Source organism: Mauremys mutica, chromosome 1 (genome assembly GCF_020497125.1).
Source record: "Mauremys mutica isolate MM-2020 ecotype Southern chromosome 1, ASM2049712v1, whole genome shotgun sequence".
NCBI classification, from domain to species: Eukaryota; Metazoa; Chordata; order Testudines; family Geoemydidae; genus Mauremys; species Mauremys mutica.
In genome coordinates this window covers 155,024,536-155,038,927 of record NC_059072.1, presented here as the reverse complement: position 1 = coordinate 155,038,927, position 14,392 = coordinate 155,024,536, and the positions used below count along the sequence as shown (strand labels likewise).

At 40.0% G+C, this 14,392-nt stretch overlaps 1 protein-coding gene across 6 annotated transcripts in view; it reads right to left on the bottom strand.

Moving 5' to 3' along the window:
* SPAG17 (sperm associated antigen 17) overlaps positions 1-14,392 on the bottom strand; it is a 282,801-nt gene that overhangs the window by 99,084 nt on the left and 169,325 nt on the right. For all 6 annotated transcript variants that reach the window (XM_045000967.1, XM_045000963.1, XM_045000962.1 and 3 more), the window contains 4 exons: positions 11,868-12,022; positions 6,450-6,640; positions 6,043-6,128; positions 1,545-1,787 (listed from right to left, as the gene is read on the bottom strand). In XM_045000967.1, coding sequence (XP_044856902.1) covers positions 1,545-1,787; positions 6,043-6,128; positions 6,450-6,640; positions 11,868-12,022 — 675 coding nt within the window. The remainder of the gene's footprint in view (positions 1-1,544; positions 1,788-6,042; positions 6,129-6,449; positions 6,641-11,867; positions 12,023-14,392) is intronic.

The window sequence follows — 14,392 nt, the reverse complement described above, 5'->3', positions numbered from 1 at the left end:
GGGTTATGAGGGTGCCATCACTGCTCAGCAGATTGTCTTGCACCACAATGGCCTCAGTGTAAAAGAGGCAGGAAGACCGTGAGTTCCCAGACGTGCTGTTAGAATCTTTGACTTTGAGGTAGTCTGTCTTCAGCTGCTTGAATTGCTTTCTGCATTATTTAGCTGTGTGGTCGAGACCCAACACTGTCAGTTGCTTGGATGTAGCTTTCTAGACATCTCTTGTGTTCTTGCTGAAGTTGAATGTCTTGCTCACCTTGGATCAGAGGTTAACCAGAATCCATCTGTGTTCCTCTGGACAGCTAGAAGCACACAGTGCATGACTTCTTCTTAGTGCTGGTCATAGTTAATTCATATGCGGGTTAACTATATTTCCAGCTAAGCATTCCACATGGAAGTGAAGGGTTAAATGCTGAGCAGCTGCATTTGAACCAGGAGTTTGCTTTGAGCTCCTTGGAAGTGAGTGAGAAGTTTTGGGATGGAAGAGTTGGGAAACACAGCCCTTGAAGATTGTGGGCTACAGTTGGAGGACTCTCCAGACCTGAGTCTGGTGACCTGAATTGAACTGTGTCCAAACTGCAAAATGCCTGGGCTTTGACCCACGGCACAGGGGCTCTGACCCACAACCCTTGCAGAGACCATGGGCCTGAGTCCAGAGGGATTCCTGGCCCAAATCAGACTGATTTCTGTGTGGATGGAAGCGCTGCTTGGGCTTAAATCTGAGTCAGGGTGTACTGTATAGACATACTCTCAGAGTGTTAAGCCATTCCATTCAGATGCTCAGCCATAAATTGCAAAGAATTAGAATAGTGGTCTCAAGCAAATTCAGACTGAGATATTATATTTTTCTGAAGTACTGTTTTGTGGCTCTGCAGTTTCATTACTCATGTGGTGACATAAATAGAATTGTCACCCTCCAAGAATCGAGGGGGTCAAATTCTGAAGGCAGAAGCAGTACACGAGGGCTTTAAACTGCCTGGAGTTAACTGGTGGAGAATTGCCTATTTGCAAGAGAACTCTCTGCCCGTGTATGCAGCAGGAGGACGTGTAAGAAGTTCTGAGGACAGGTCAGCATTGAGACCAGTAGGAAGAGACATAGTGAAACTCCTCTATGCCCTATCCTGCACTGTGGAGTAAGTGCTGTAAGTTAGGGCTACAGCCCAAACTTGTGTGAGGTCCAGGCAGCCCTGAATCAGGGAGCTGCAATGGGCTCTCTGGGAATCCCTTCTTATCAGTCTGTCACATCAAGGCCTAGATCTTTGAAGGGGGAATCCTTCCAATACTCATGTTCATTTCACATGTAGAAAAAAATCCAAGAAATGCAAGAAAAAAGAACAGTTCAGTTGTAAAAAGATGAGATGCCTAAACAGTACAAAGAACTCTGTCAGAAAAGGGTCAGCTGCTTAAATGATGGAGTTAAACAAGACACAATTAGGGTTAACTTGTCCCTGATTCCAGTTTCACACTTGGACGATAGCTCTAATGGAGTCTTGACAGTTTAAACACCTAACCCTTTTCTAATATGATGCTGTAATGTGACTTCTTACCTCATAAACTTTCTCAGAGGGTGGTGCTGGGGTACTATGCTCCTCAAGTTCAGAGATTTTTGCTGTCTCATCTTTAGACTTCTCCTTGGAAGATTTTGTCTTGGATCCCTTGCTGTCATCAGGCACTGGTATCTCCTTGCTCTGTCCTTTCTTTTTACCACCTGACTTTTCTTTCTTCTCGGCTTTCTTTTCTTCCCTTAGTCGTTCTTCCTCTAGTAGTCGATCATGCTCTTCCTTCCAAGCCTATTACAAAAAAGTTAAGAATTCAGGTAATTATGGTCTTGTTTTTATCAAAAGATGCTTACTGTCCTATAAAAAACCTCTCCATTTGCAACTTTAATTCAGCCTCCTGAAATGGCTATGAATTCTGATAGAGTAAAATTTTGAAAAACACTTAGTAACTTGAAAGTCAATGGGATTCTTCAGAATATTTTGTGTTTTTATAGTACTTCGTATGTTCAAAGCACAACTTTCAAATTCAGCTATAGTTGTGAGTGCTCATAACTTCTGCAAATTATGTATCAGGTTGCTCAAATTGGGCACCAAGAAAATGAGTTAACTAGTTAATGTTTGTACTTCATATGACACTGCATAGATGGTCATCTTGCAGATTGTACATGACTTCAGGGAACTCAAAAGCATGCTGAAGAAGAATGTCCAAACGATCTTGTCTGAGATCCTTTGTGTCTCATGAGAAAAGGAAGGCAGAAGGCAGAAGATTCTGGAAGTGAAATGCTGGCTAGATGAATAGTGTAGTGTTTTGTTTTTTAACATTGGTCAGCCTTCTGTGGGAAGAGGGACCTGTATATTTTGGATGGCTTCACCTCAGTAGAACAGGGATCAATCTCCTCAGGGGCAGGCTGGATAGAATAGTCAGGAGAGTATTAAACTAACAACAAAAGGGCAGGGTAAAAAGGGAAGATATACGTGTTAAGCTAGCACAAAATTGGGATGTTGGGAACAAAATTAGTCAAGGAACCCAAAGAAATGTAGAGAAGAAATTCTTCAGTTGCCTATACACAAATGGTAGGGGTAAAAAATAAGAGGAATTGGAATGCCTCATTTATGAGCATAAATTTGACCTAGTTGGTATTAATGAAACCTGTTGGGATGTCTCCCATGACTGGAACGTTAAAATCAATGATAATAACCTACTTAAGAAGGAGCAAGCATGCAAAAGGGAATGGGAAGTGGCACTGTTTTGACAATAGAGTCAGAGTCACGGATCACGCGGAAGAAAATGATCTTGAATGCTTCTGCATCAACATGCTAACATATAAAACACAAAATGGGGTATTAGTTGGTGTCTGCCATAGACCACTAAATCACACTAGGGAACAGAATAGTCGGCTCCTTACGCACCTATCTATAATGTGTAGGAAAAAAATGCTGCGTGATCATGGGGAATTCAATCTGGTGACAATGTGCTGGAGGTTTCATCCTTGGAAGACATCCAAGGAATTTCTAAATAGTATAGATGACAATTTCCTAACTCAAAAAGTGTTGAATTCAACAAGGGAGAATTCTATATTAGACCTTGTCCTAATAGATAAAGAGGAACTGATCACAGAACTAAAAATTAATGGTAACTGAGGTACAAGTTTTCATGACTTGATTAGATTTATAATGTGCAAACAGAATAAAGTCCAGACCAATAATGTATATACTCAGTGCTTTAAAAGGGCCAGTTTCACAAAGCTGAAAACAATTATGAGCCAAAACATCTAGGAGGAAGATTATAATTAGAAAAAATGTGAATAGTAATTGGGAATTGTTTAAGAACACTTTACTAGGTGCCCAAAAAGCCACAATCTCATAACTGAAGAAGATGTCTGTACTGGTTAAAAAAACCAACCTGGTCTAGAAGCGAAATTAAGAAAGCTGTAAAAATAAATAAACAAATAAATAAAAATAAATAAAAATTAACATATAACAAATGGAAGACAAGGGAAGCTGATAGTAATGAATATAAATCAGAAGCTAGGAATTGTAGAAAAATTGAGAGGGGAAGCAAAAGGACATAGGAAATCCATGGCATGTAGAATTAAGGACTATAAAAATGAGTTTGTTAAGTACTTTAGGAAAAAAAAGAATCCTAAAAATTTTATTGGTTCATTACTAGATAAAAATAATAGACATCGATCCCAAAGAAGATAATTGAGTGGCTGATACAGGACTCGATTAATAAAGAATTAAAGGAGAGTAATATAGTTAATGCAAATTAACATAGTTTGATGTCTTGTTTTGATGAAATTACAAGTTTGGTTGATAAAGGTAAAAGTGTTCCTGTAATATATTTAGACTTCTGTAAGGTAATTGATTGGTATTGTACCACATTTTGATTTAAAAAACTCTAGAAATATACAAAATTAACATGGCACACATCAGATAGATTAAAAACTGGCTAAATGATAGGTCTCAAAATGTAACTGTAAATGGGGAATCATCACCAAACAGGTGTGTTTCAAGTGGGGTTCTGCAGGGATTGGTCGTTGGCCCTACACTATTTAACATTGCAATTAATGACCTGGAAGAAAACATAAGATCATCAGTGATAAAATTTGCAGATGACACAAAATTGGGGGAGTGGTAGATAATGAAGAGTATAGGTCACTGATACAGACCAATATGAATTGCTTGGTAAATTGAATGTGAACAAACAATGTACATTTTAATTGGCTAAATGTAAATATATATAACAAAGAATGTAGGCCATATCTTGAGACATAGTGACTCTGAAAAAGATTTGGGGGTCATGATGGATAATCAGCTGAACATGAGTTCCAAATGTGATACTGTGGCCAAATGGGCTAATGCAAACCTTAGATGCATAAACAGGAGCATCTTAGATAAGAGTAAAGAGGTTATTTTGCCTTTGTATTTGACACTGGTGTGACTGCTGCTGGAATACTGTGTCCAGTTCTGGTGCCCACAATTCAAGAATGACGTTGATAAACTGAAGAGAAACCCACCAGAGAAGAGCCACAAGAATAATTAAAGGATTAGAAAACATTTTTATAGTGATAAACTAAATATATTGAGCTCTTTGCGTCTAACAAAGAGAAGGTTAAGGGGTGACTTGATTACAATCTATAGAAGTGGTTCCCAAACTGGGGTTTGTGAACCCCTGGGGTTTCGCGAAATATCAGGGGTTCTCAGGAAAAAATTCCCTAAGGGCGGACAGAGCTGTCCCTAGGGACCCCGGGCAACACGGGACCAGCAGCCTGGAGCCTTGGGGACTTCCAAGAACTAAGCAGATCAAAATATGTCTATCTATCACACTGAGGAGATTTAAACTTCAAAACTCCTTATAAGAAATGGAAAGGGAGGTAGATATTTTTTGCTGTTTTTAAAATTAAATAGGCTGCTAGTGTTGTTTTTTAAATTATTATGAAGAACAAGTTTAAGCTTTGTTGTAACGTGCATTGTTTGCCTGGACTGCTCAAGACCTGAATGCTTGTGTAGGAGGAACTCTTTGAGTTGGCTTCTTAGATACCTTCATACTGTTTCACATCTGATATTTCTTGATGACACATAGGAGCCTTGTCTTACAACAAGCTTATTCAAAGTGATACAAGCTACGAAAGTGAGATCTTGGAAGAGTGTTGCCGTTTTCATAATGTAATAAAAATACTCATCTATAGGTATCTATGTGGGAAACAAATATTTAACAATGAACTCTTCAGCCTAGCAGAGAAAGGCATACCATGGTCCAATGGCTGAAAGTTGAAGCTAGACAGATTCAGACTGGAAATAAGGCAATATTTAACAGTGAGCGTAATTAACCATTGGAACAACTTACCAAGGGTTATGGTGGATTTTCAATCAAGATTTTATGTTTTTCTAAAAGATGTGCTCTATGAATTATTTGGGGAAAATTCTATGGCCTGTGTTATACAGGAGGTCAGACTAGATTAGGGCTCATCTTGATCCATGCTCAGCCCTGGCCCTGGCTGCTGCTTTCCATCTGGCCAGGGGGGAGAGGGGGGCAGCGATTACAACATGTGATGATTAGGAGCCCCAGCCTGGCCCCCCACAGTGGCCCCTGGCAGTTTCAAGGAAGCCATCACAGCACTGCCTGGTGAGGAGCTGAAATTGGGATCTGCCATTTGGAGCATTAGCAGGTATGTGTATGTGTGTGTGTGTGTGTGTGTGTGGGGGGGGGATGACGATACCCCTGTCCTTGTGGGGAAAAGGGGGAGGAATCAAGGCTGAAGGGGCCCAGCCCCAGCAGGGGATTTGGGAGAGACCGGGATCCACAGCTTGAAGCATGAGCAGGTGTTTGTGGGGCAGTCTATCCCATCCCCACAGACAGGGAGGGCCCCCTCACACACTCTGATCCCCCTGTCATCACACACAACCCAATCCCCACCTGCCTGCTGGGCCAGGGTCCTCTCACCCACCCTGATCCCTCCTGCCATCTGGGCCAGGACCCCCTCACACATCTCAATCCACCAACTGAGGAAGGATTATTGGACTTTTGCTTTTCTTGTCTCACCTTGAGGGAGCCTTCTCTGACAAAAGGATTTTTTTCTGGAAGTTCTGGTGTGACCTCTGCTTTACTGTCCAGTCTTGATGTACTGCCTTTGAGAAATGAGAGGGGAACAATAAATATGTTGCCAAAATAAAATAAAATAAAATAAGTCTGGTTCAGTGCAAAGGGCAGGATGGATTCCCTGTTTAAAATCCTTGTTTCTCTGGTCAGAAGGTTAGAAGGGCAGATACACTGGTGTTTCACAATTATTATTTAATTGTATTATAATTCAATGGCAAAACTCTATGCTAACGCACAGTTAAGGTTGTTTGGTGGCATGTTGTTCCCTTGCAGAATGGTGAGTTCAACAAAACTCAAACTTTTGAGGGTTTGGAATCAGTTTTCTAGGATAAATATGGAAAGATACCAACTTTTTGTTTTCTTAGGAGATGCAGTTTTTTTGCTAGTGGAGGCACAGGGTTTATCTTCAGGAGGTCTCTCTGTCATGGCTTTAGCTAGTTTAAGGGTTTCCAGTTCCTTAGCCATTTTTTCTTCCTGATATTTGGTTTCTTCCTTTGTCACCCAGTCTTCAATTGAGTTGGCCACTAGCTCCAGATAGTTTCTGAAAAGAAACATATTACTTCTATTAACAGTGAAAATACCATATTAATTGATATGATATTGGATCAAACAATATCTTTTTCATTCTATCTTTCACTAGAGACAGTCCTGTTTTTTTAGCTGCTATCTGAACATTTTACCATAATTTTTAAGTCAGGTAGAGTTTACCAGGTTTTTTTTTCTGTATGGGAATTTTTATCTTTGCCTTATTGATCTTTGCTCACTACATTTTATGTTTAACATTTGAGTTCTCTTTTTGCAAAAGCATCATTTGCCAATAATAAAATAATAATAATAATAATAATTTAAAAAAAATAAAGCTAGCCATAAATCACCATTGATTAATTTAACTTAACGAGGATCAGTAAGAAGAGTCAAAATCTTGATTCTCCCCTCTTAGTGGTTTACAACCACTGTAATTCCATTGACTTCACTAGAGTTACTCCTGATTTATACTGGCCCTTAGCATTTGTTCACTTAACCACCCTCTGCATATATGAAGCACCAAATTCTAATCAAACACATACAGACACATAAAAGATGGAAATAAATTGCTGTAAGATAAATGGAAAACTTATACCGCACATCTCATCCTGAGGATAGTGGCACAGTCTTGCTGACTTGTGGAGTCATGTAAGGCAGGTTTGAAATAAGATCACTCATTATACAAAACTTCTCAAGGAAGGTGTCCAGTCATGCCCCTATACATTTAATAAGGGTGAGAGTATATTTGTCTCAACTGATCTTGAAGCCAAGTCAGGAAAACATCTGGAGAACCATGTGAACATCTCTGATGACCTGTTGTGATGCGTGCCCCAAAATCAATCAGTCATCAACATATGTGGACAACTGAAGGCCTTGTCTCTTCAGATGAACTGCTACCACTGAGAGTCATTTGTTAAACACCTTTGGAGCTTTTGAGAGACCAAATGGTAGGACTTTGAATTGGTACTGAAGGCCACTGACCATAAAATGTAGCTATTTCTTGTGGGCTGGATAGATTGACATGTGCAAGCATCCTGCAAATCAAATGTTGTGAACGACTTCATGGGATCTAGAGAGAGGATTATTGACTAAAGAGTCAAATTTGAAGTGATGGCTTAATTTGTTGAGATGTCTTTGAGATCTAATATATGATGCCAACCCCCTTTCTTCTTCAGAATGAGGAAGTAGTGGGAATTGAATACCTGGTTGCAGAATGCTGGAGGCACCATCTTTATTACACCCCACTGAAGAAGAGTCTGTCTCCATACAAGACAGGCTCCCATGCAAAGAGTTCATGAAAAGGGACTGGGTAGGGTGTGTGGAGTGTGCTGGATATTCTAAGACATACTGGTTGGTAGTAATTGCAATCCATGAATCTGCAGAAAAAGGAAGGAGGCTGCCAAACGCAGGGGAGAAGGTGTACGGATCTTCACAAACTGCTCCAAGACTCTTGACTGCAGCATCAAACCTGCAACCTTTGCCCGATGATGAGTATGCAGTAACAGTAAATGAAGGAGGGCCACTTTTCTTTTGGAAATATGGTCCTTTCTTGTAAAATTCAGGAGCCTTTTGTTGGCATGAATACAAGGATGATGGGGGCCCTTCACTCAAGAAGGACTGAGGTCTACTTTGCTTCCTCTTCTGGAACGTGGTATGTAGGCCTAGAAACCAAAGTGTTGCCCTGGAGTCTTTTAAAAGAATAAAGCATCTCTTAAGCCTTTGAATTTAAAAAACACAGCCCTCAAAAGGAAGGTCCTCAATTGTGGGTTGGTCTTCTTCTGGAATGCCTAATGACTGTAGTCATGATGTTCTGTGCACAGTGACTGCAGTAGCCATTGATCCTGACACAGTGTCAGAAACATCCAAAAAGGCCTGTTATATGATTTTCACCACCAACTGGCCCTCCAAAGCCTGCTGCTTAGATTTTTCATGATCCATCACTACAACTAAAGATCCAGGGATGTGTCTGGTAAAAAAGTACTCATACTCTGTGGGATAAAATTGTTATCTCCAACCTGCTCTTGTTGATGTAACAGAAATGGATGCAGGAGTTTGCCACAAATCCTTGACTGGTTCAAGGATACCCTAATTTATAGGAATGGTCAAGTGACCCTGAGAGACCAGATGCAGAATATTAAATAACTTGTCTGATCTTTCATGGATGACTTCTAGAGATATCTCCAGAGTATCCACCATTCTTTTAAGAAGGACCTAAAATCCTTAAAGTCATTAACTGTGGAAGAAGTAGATGGTGCCACAACTTTATCTGGTTTTGAAGAAGAAACTGTCAAAGGGATAGGTTGCTCCCCATACTCCTTCACAAGATCTCCCTCCTCAGTATGAAGTTCTTGCTCAAATTCCTGATGGAGCACTTTGCTTGAGGACTGTGGTATCTTAGATGACTCCTTAGAAGGAAGTGACCTATTTCTAGATTTGGATCTAGATGAATAAGGAGCAGAAAATAAGAGAATAAGGAACAGGATCCACTGACCGATCTGAAGAGAAGGTTCAGTAAGTTTCTGAGAAGCACGAGGTCTCTTAGAGCCTGATGACCTCTTAGCTCCTGGCAGAGTATCTCTGGTAGCTGAAGCACTGACAGAAACTGGTTTTGAAGCAGCAGCAGCAGACTGCCTTCAAAGAGGGAACTCAGAGTTAGAGACATATGTCATAAACAGATAGTTAAGGGTTAATGTCTCTTTTACCTGTAAAGGGTTAAGAAGCTCAGTAAACCTGGCTGAAACCTGACCAGAGGACCAATAAGGGGACAAGATACTTTCAAATCTTGGTGGAGGGAAGTCTTTTGTTTGTGCTCTTTGTTTTGGGGGTTGTTCGCTCTTGGGACTAAGAGGAACCAGACGTCAATCCAGGCTCTCCAAATCTTTCTGAATCAGTCTCTCATGTTTCAAACTTGTAAGTAGCACAGGCAAGGCGTGTTAGTCTTATGTTTATTTTCTCAACCTGTAAATGTTCCTTTTTGCTGAGAGGATTTTACCTCTGTTTGCTGTAACTTTAAACCTAAGGCTAGAGGGGGAGTTCCTCTGGGTCATAAGAATCTGATTACCCTGTAAAGTATTTTCCATCCTGATTTTACAGAGATAACTTTTACCTTTCTTTCTTTAATTAAAAGCTTTCTTTTTAAGAACCTGATTGATTTTTTCTTTCTTGTTTTAAGATCCCAGGGAATTGGGTCTGGACTCTCCAGGAGTTGGTGGGGGAAAGGAGGGGGGAATGGTTAATTTCTCCTTGTTTTAAGATCCAAGGGGTTGGATCACCAGGGACTTGGTGGAAAAGCCTCAAGGCTATCCAGGGAGGGGAAAGTTTTGGGGGGACAGGGAGTGTGCCAGACACTGGAATTCTGGCTGGTGGCAGTGTTACTGGATCTAAGCTTGTAATTAAGCTTAGAAATGTCCATGCAGGTCCCCACATCTGTACCCTAAAGTTCAGAGTGGGGGAGGAAACCTTGACAACATATTTCACTGATCTTTCCATTAAAAATAATTTCTGACAGGCATCATGAGCTTTTTGTTTGCACTTAGAGAAAGATCTGCAAAATGAATGTTTGCTGGGGACCTATAATTCCACTTGACAAAAAGGGCATGTATTAGTCCATTGTTTGCAGGCATAGCTGCCTCGCAGGCAAAACAGATTTTAAAGCCTGGAGACAACATCTCATCCATTAGATCTATGATTTGGTACCAAGTGGAAACTCAAAACAAATTAAAAATCTCCCTCTTTTTTTTGTCAATGGGCTTGAATGAAACTTACTAGTTATGAAGAATTACAAAAAAAAAAATCAAACTCACTACTAACCTCTAAACATAATGTAACAGGCTATGGGGAGGCAGACAGACATTGTACCTCTCCAACACACTGCCATGGGTGGTAGGAAAGAACTGAGTAGCGGTTGGGGCTTCTCCATCCTTTATGCCTCAAGAGAAGGAGCCTGAGGGTGTGCAGGATGCATACGCAGCCTTAATGGATACTGCTGGCTAAAAGATTCTGAGCTCATGCACATGGGGCACACACACCTACAACAGGATCTGTACGAAGAAATGTTTGAAGAACACTCATTCCATTGGACGATCTGTACCTGACTAACACAGAGCAAGTTTTGCTTGGTATAGCGATATAATGGGAACAAACATTTTGTAGTTATAAAAAAAAATTAACTTCTAGAATGAAAAATTATGACATTTCAGCTATTTCAAAAGATGTTCCAAGGATAGTGAGACATCATATGAAACAGAGACTCTTCTTGAAAAACCAGGACAAATGGCCATATTTTATTTTATTTCAAATAGCTGCTGCTCCTTTTGGTTGTTTCCTTAAAGAAATACATGTTGGGTGGGGACAAAAAATTCACACTTTTTCTGTATAAGCACGGAGTACCTCCTGTCCCACTTATAATATGGTTATCCTTACAAGACTCCACAAATCCTTGCAAACCATGACACAGAGAATCTCACATTTTTCACTGAATACTCTGTTGTTTGGATTACCCCTGAACCACAGCACCAAAATCAGGTGTTCTGGAAACTAATTAGGGACAAAGAATAGACCCTTTGTTTGTATTCTCTATGACTTGGTGTTCCAAGAAGAAATTGTTTAAGGTATTGAGAAATTGCTTCTGTAAATCTTGTCCTGTTGTGACATTTGACCAGTTCATATATGGGTAGTTGAAGGAACTGATTTGTTTAATTAGACTTAGCTGGCTCTTTGATCTCCCTCAAAATGGTGCCCCCAATATAGTTTTTCCTGATATGGAGGCCAGTATATAACCCTATTAACGGATGCAAGAAGTGGGTATTCACCCACGAAAGCTCATGCTGCAAAACGTCTGTTAGTCTATAAGGTGCCACAGGATTCTTTGCTGCTTTTACAGAACCAGACTAACACGGCTACCCCTCTGATACTTAACCCTATTAACATATTTGTATTCTTATGACTTGTGATTTGTAAGCATACAAATTCTATGGGGTGGCTCTACTCACTCAGATTTTTTTACCTCAATAGTGTCTGTGGTATATTTTAGATATAGTGCTACTACTATGCCCCCAATCCCTGCCCCCTAATGACTTAGTAATTTCTTCTTGAACCGTTTATTGCCAGGTATTACTGTTAACCCATTGATTTTTCTGATGCCACCATATTTCATAAGTGCTTGTTATGTCAAGGTCCTTTTCCATTGCCAGGCTTTCAGCTAAAATGCCTGTTTGAAGATACCATCTAAAAAAATGTATTACCTGAATCCAACATCAGAGTGCATTGCAATATCCCAGGATTCCTTGCACTGACGGTGTTGATTCATTGGATTGTGAAGGACTATAAGCAGAGAGTTATCTTGGGTGTGGTAATAGGAATCAATACACCTGTATTGTTGGGTTGCATTGTGTAAAACCTGAAAATGAAAAGAAATTAATACTTAAGACACATCCTTCATACAGACAAATGGCACCCCCAACTCCATCAAGAGGGTTTGATTGTGCCTTGTAGGGATGTCCCATAGTAAGGGATGGTACAGAAGCTCACTATACCAGAAGCACCAAAAGGCATTCTGCCTCCGGCAGACAAAAGGTCTCTCTAGAGTCCCCAGGCATGTAGAAGCTGTATTCCCACAACCACATGCCTTAAAGGAGTGCCACTAGCTATACCCATGCAGTCAACCAACTCCACTAGCAAATTCATAGGAACCATAACTTGATCTTCTCCTACGGCCCACTCCCATCTCTTTGGGATGCAACCTGAATGCAATATTTCAGGTGTGGCTGGAGCTGTACAGAAAAGAAGTATCATCCCCTTGCCTACAAACATGCAGAAAGAAAATAAATGTACTTCCTTTATGGCTATATCACATTATAAGTTCATATTGTACCAAATTCACTGTGCTATCACTGCTGATGTTCTCCATATTTACTGCTTTCCACTAAATTTTTCTAGCCCATTCTGTGTTGTGCATCCTTTTTAAATTCATGTACTGGCTCTACGCTGAATCTCATTTTATCTTATTTTATATGTATCATTTTTGCAGAATGCTAGAGCTGAAATGGGACTGAAATTCATTTATATATCATAAATTATTGGGTTGAATCTATTTTATGAATAAATTCTAGTTAATTGAATATTCAGTTTACAAAAGAAAACTCATTAACAGCAATATGCAAAAGGTGTGGCAGACAGTATATTGGTTTCCATACAGAAAATGAAATGGTATGTGCCAATTTTAATGAAGAAATTTAATTACTAGAGCTGATGAGAAAAAGGAAAAGTTTTTACAAGACTTCCATTTTGTGTTGAAATTTTGTTTTCATGGACATTTTATAACCATCTTTATTAATTACTACCAGTGGTATAGATATTAAGGTCCATCGCATTAGTAGGAATTTCCCATGTACTGTAATTTAGGACCAGATTCTACTTGGTCTTTACATGTGTGGTCAGTGTGGTGGGAAGAGTACAAAAAGCTAAGCAGAACTACAGCCTCTGTAATTCAACAGAGCACAGAGTCTGCTTCATCTCTACTTCCCCTGGGATTCATGGCAGAATACCTCCTCATACCCTCTGAGTTAGTTCAACTCTAGGATTCTCCTAACAGGCACAATCCTAGAGTACATTGAGGAAAGAACAGACCACAATGGATTTGCAGTACTGCACTCTGATTAATCTTTTACAGTTCTTGTTTCTTCTTTCCTTTAAGATAAATATCAGTCATTATCCTATTTCTGTTATGGGTTTCCCATATCCATGGGAGTACTGCACATGTATCCATGGGAGTACTGCCCATGGAGAACTTGAAGGACAAGGACCCTTTGTTCTTGCTGACAGTCATGAACACTAACGTCTTCCATTTATTCATAAAATGGATGCAGGGAAGCGTTCCTAACCCTTGCAGCCAATGTCATTGTTGCCACAGAAAAGCCAATCCTAGGGATAAGAAGAAAGTCCCTTCTATCACATGTTCAGTCTGGGCTCCAATGCTAAAATGGACAATTACAATGCTGTTTTTGAGTCATGAACAAAATTACAAAATAGATTAAAATGACAAACTCATTTAGTAAAAGTCACCAAAAAGCAGTTGAAGAATAATGGCTTTTGGTAACCATTTATCAGGGCCAAATCTGAATCAGTGTCCTATCAGTAAAATAAGAACATAAGAACGACCATACTGGGTCAGACCAAAGGTCCATCAAGCCCAGTATCCTGTCCTCTGACAGGTACCTCAAATGGAATGAGCAGACACGTTATCATCAAGTGATCCATGCCCTGTCACCCAGTCCCAGCTTCTGGCAAACAGAGGCTAGGGACACTATTCCTGCTCATCCTGGCTAATAGCCATTGCTGGACCTATCTTCCATGAATCTATCTAGCTCCCCTTTGAACCCTGTTATAGTATTGGCCTTCACAATACCCTCTGGCAAGGAGTTCCAGAGGCTGACAGCATGTTGCATGAAAAAATACTTTCTTGTGTTTGTTTTAAACCTGCTACCTATTAATTTCATTTGGTGTCCCCTTGTTCTTGTATTATGAGAAGGAATAAATAACATTTCCTTATTTACTTTCTCTATACCACTCATGATTTTATAGACCTCTATCATATCCCCCCTTAGTCGCCTCTTTTACAAGCTGAAAAGTCCCAGTTTTATTAATCTCTCCTCATATGGAAGCCGTTCTATACCCCTAATCATTTTTGTTGCCCTTTTCTGAACCTTTTCCAATTCCAATATTTCTTTTTTGAGATCGAGTGACCACATCTGCACACAGTATTCAAGGT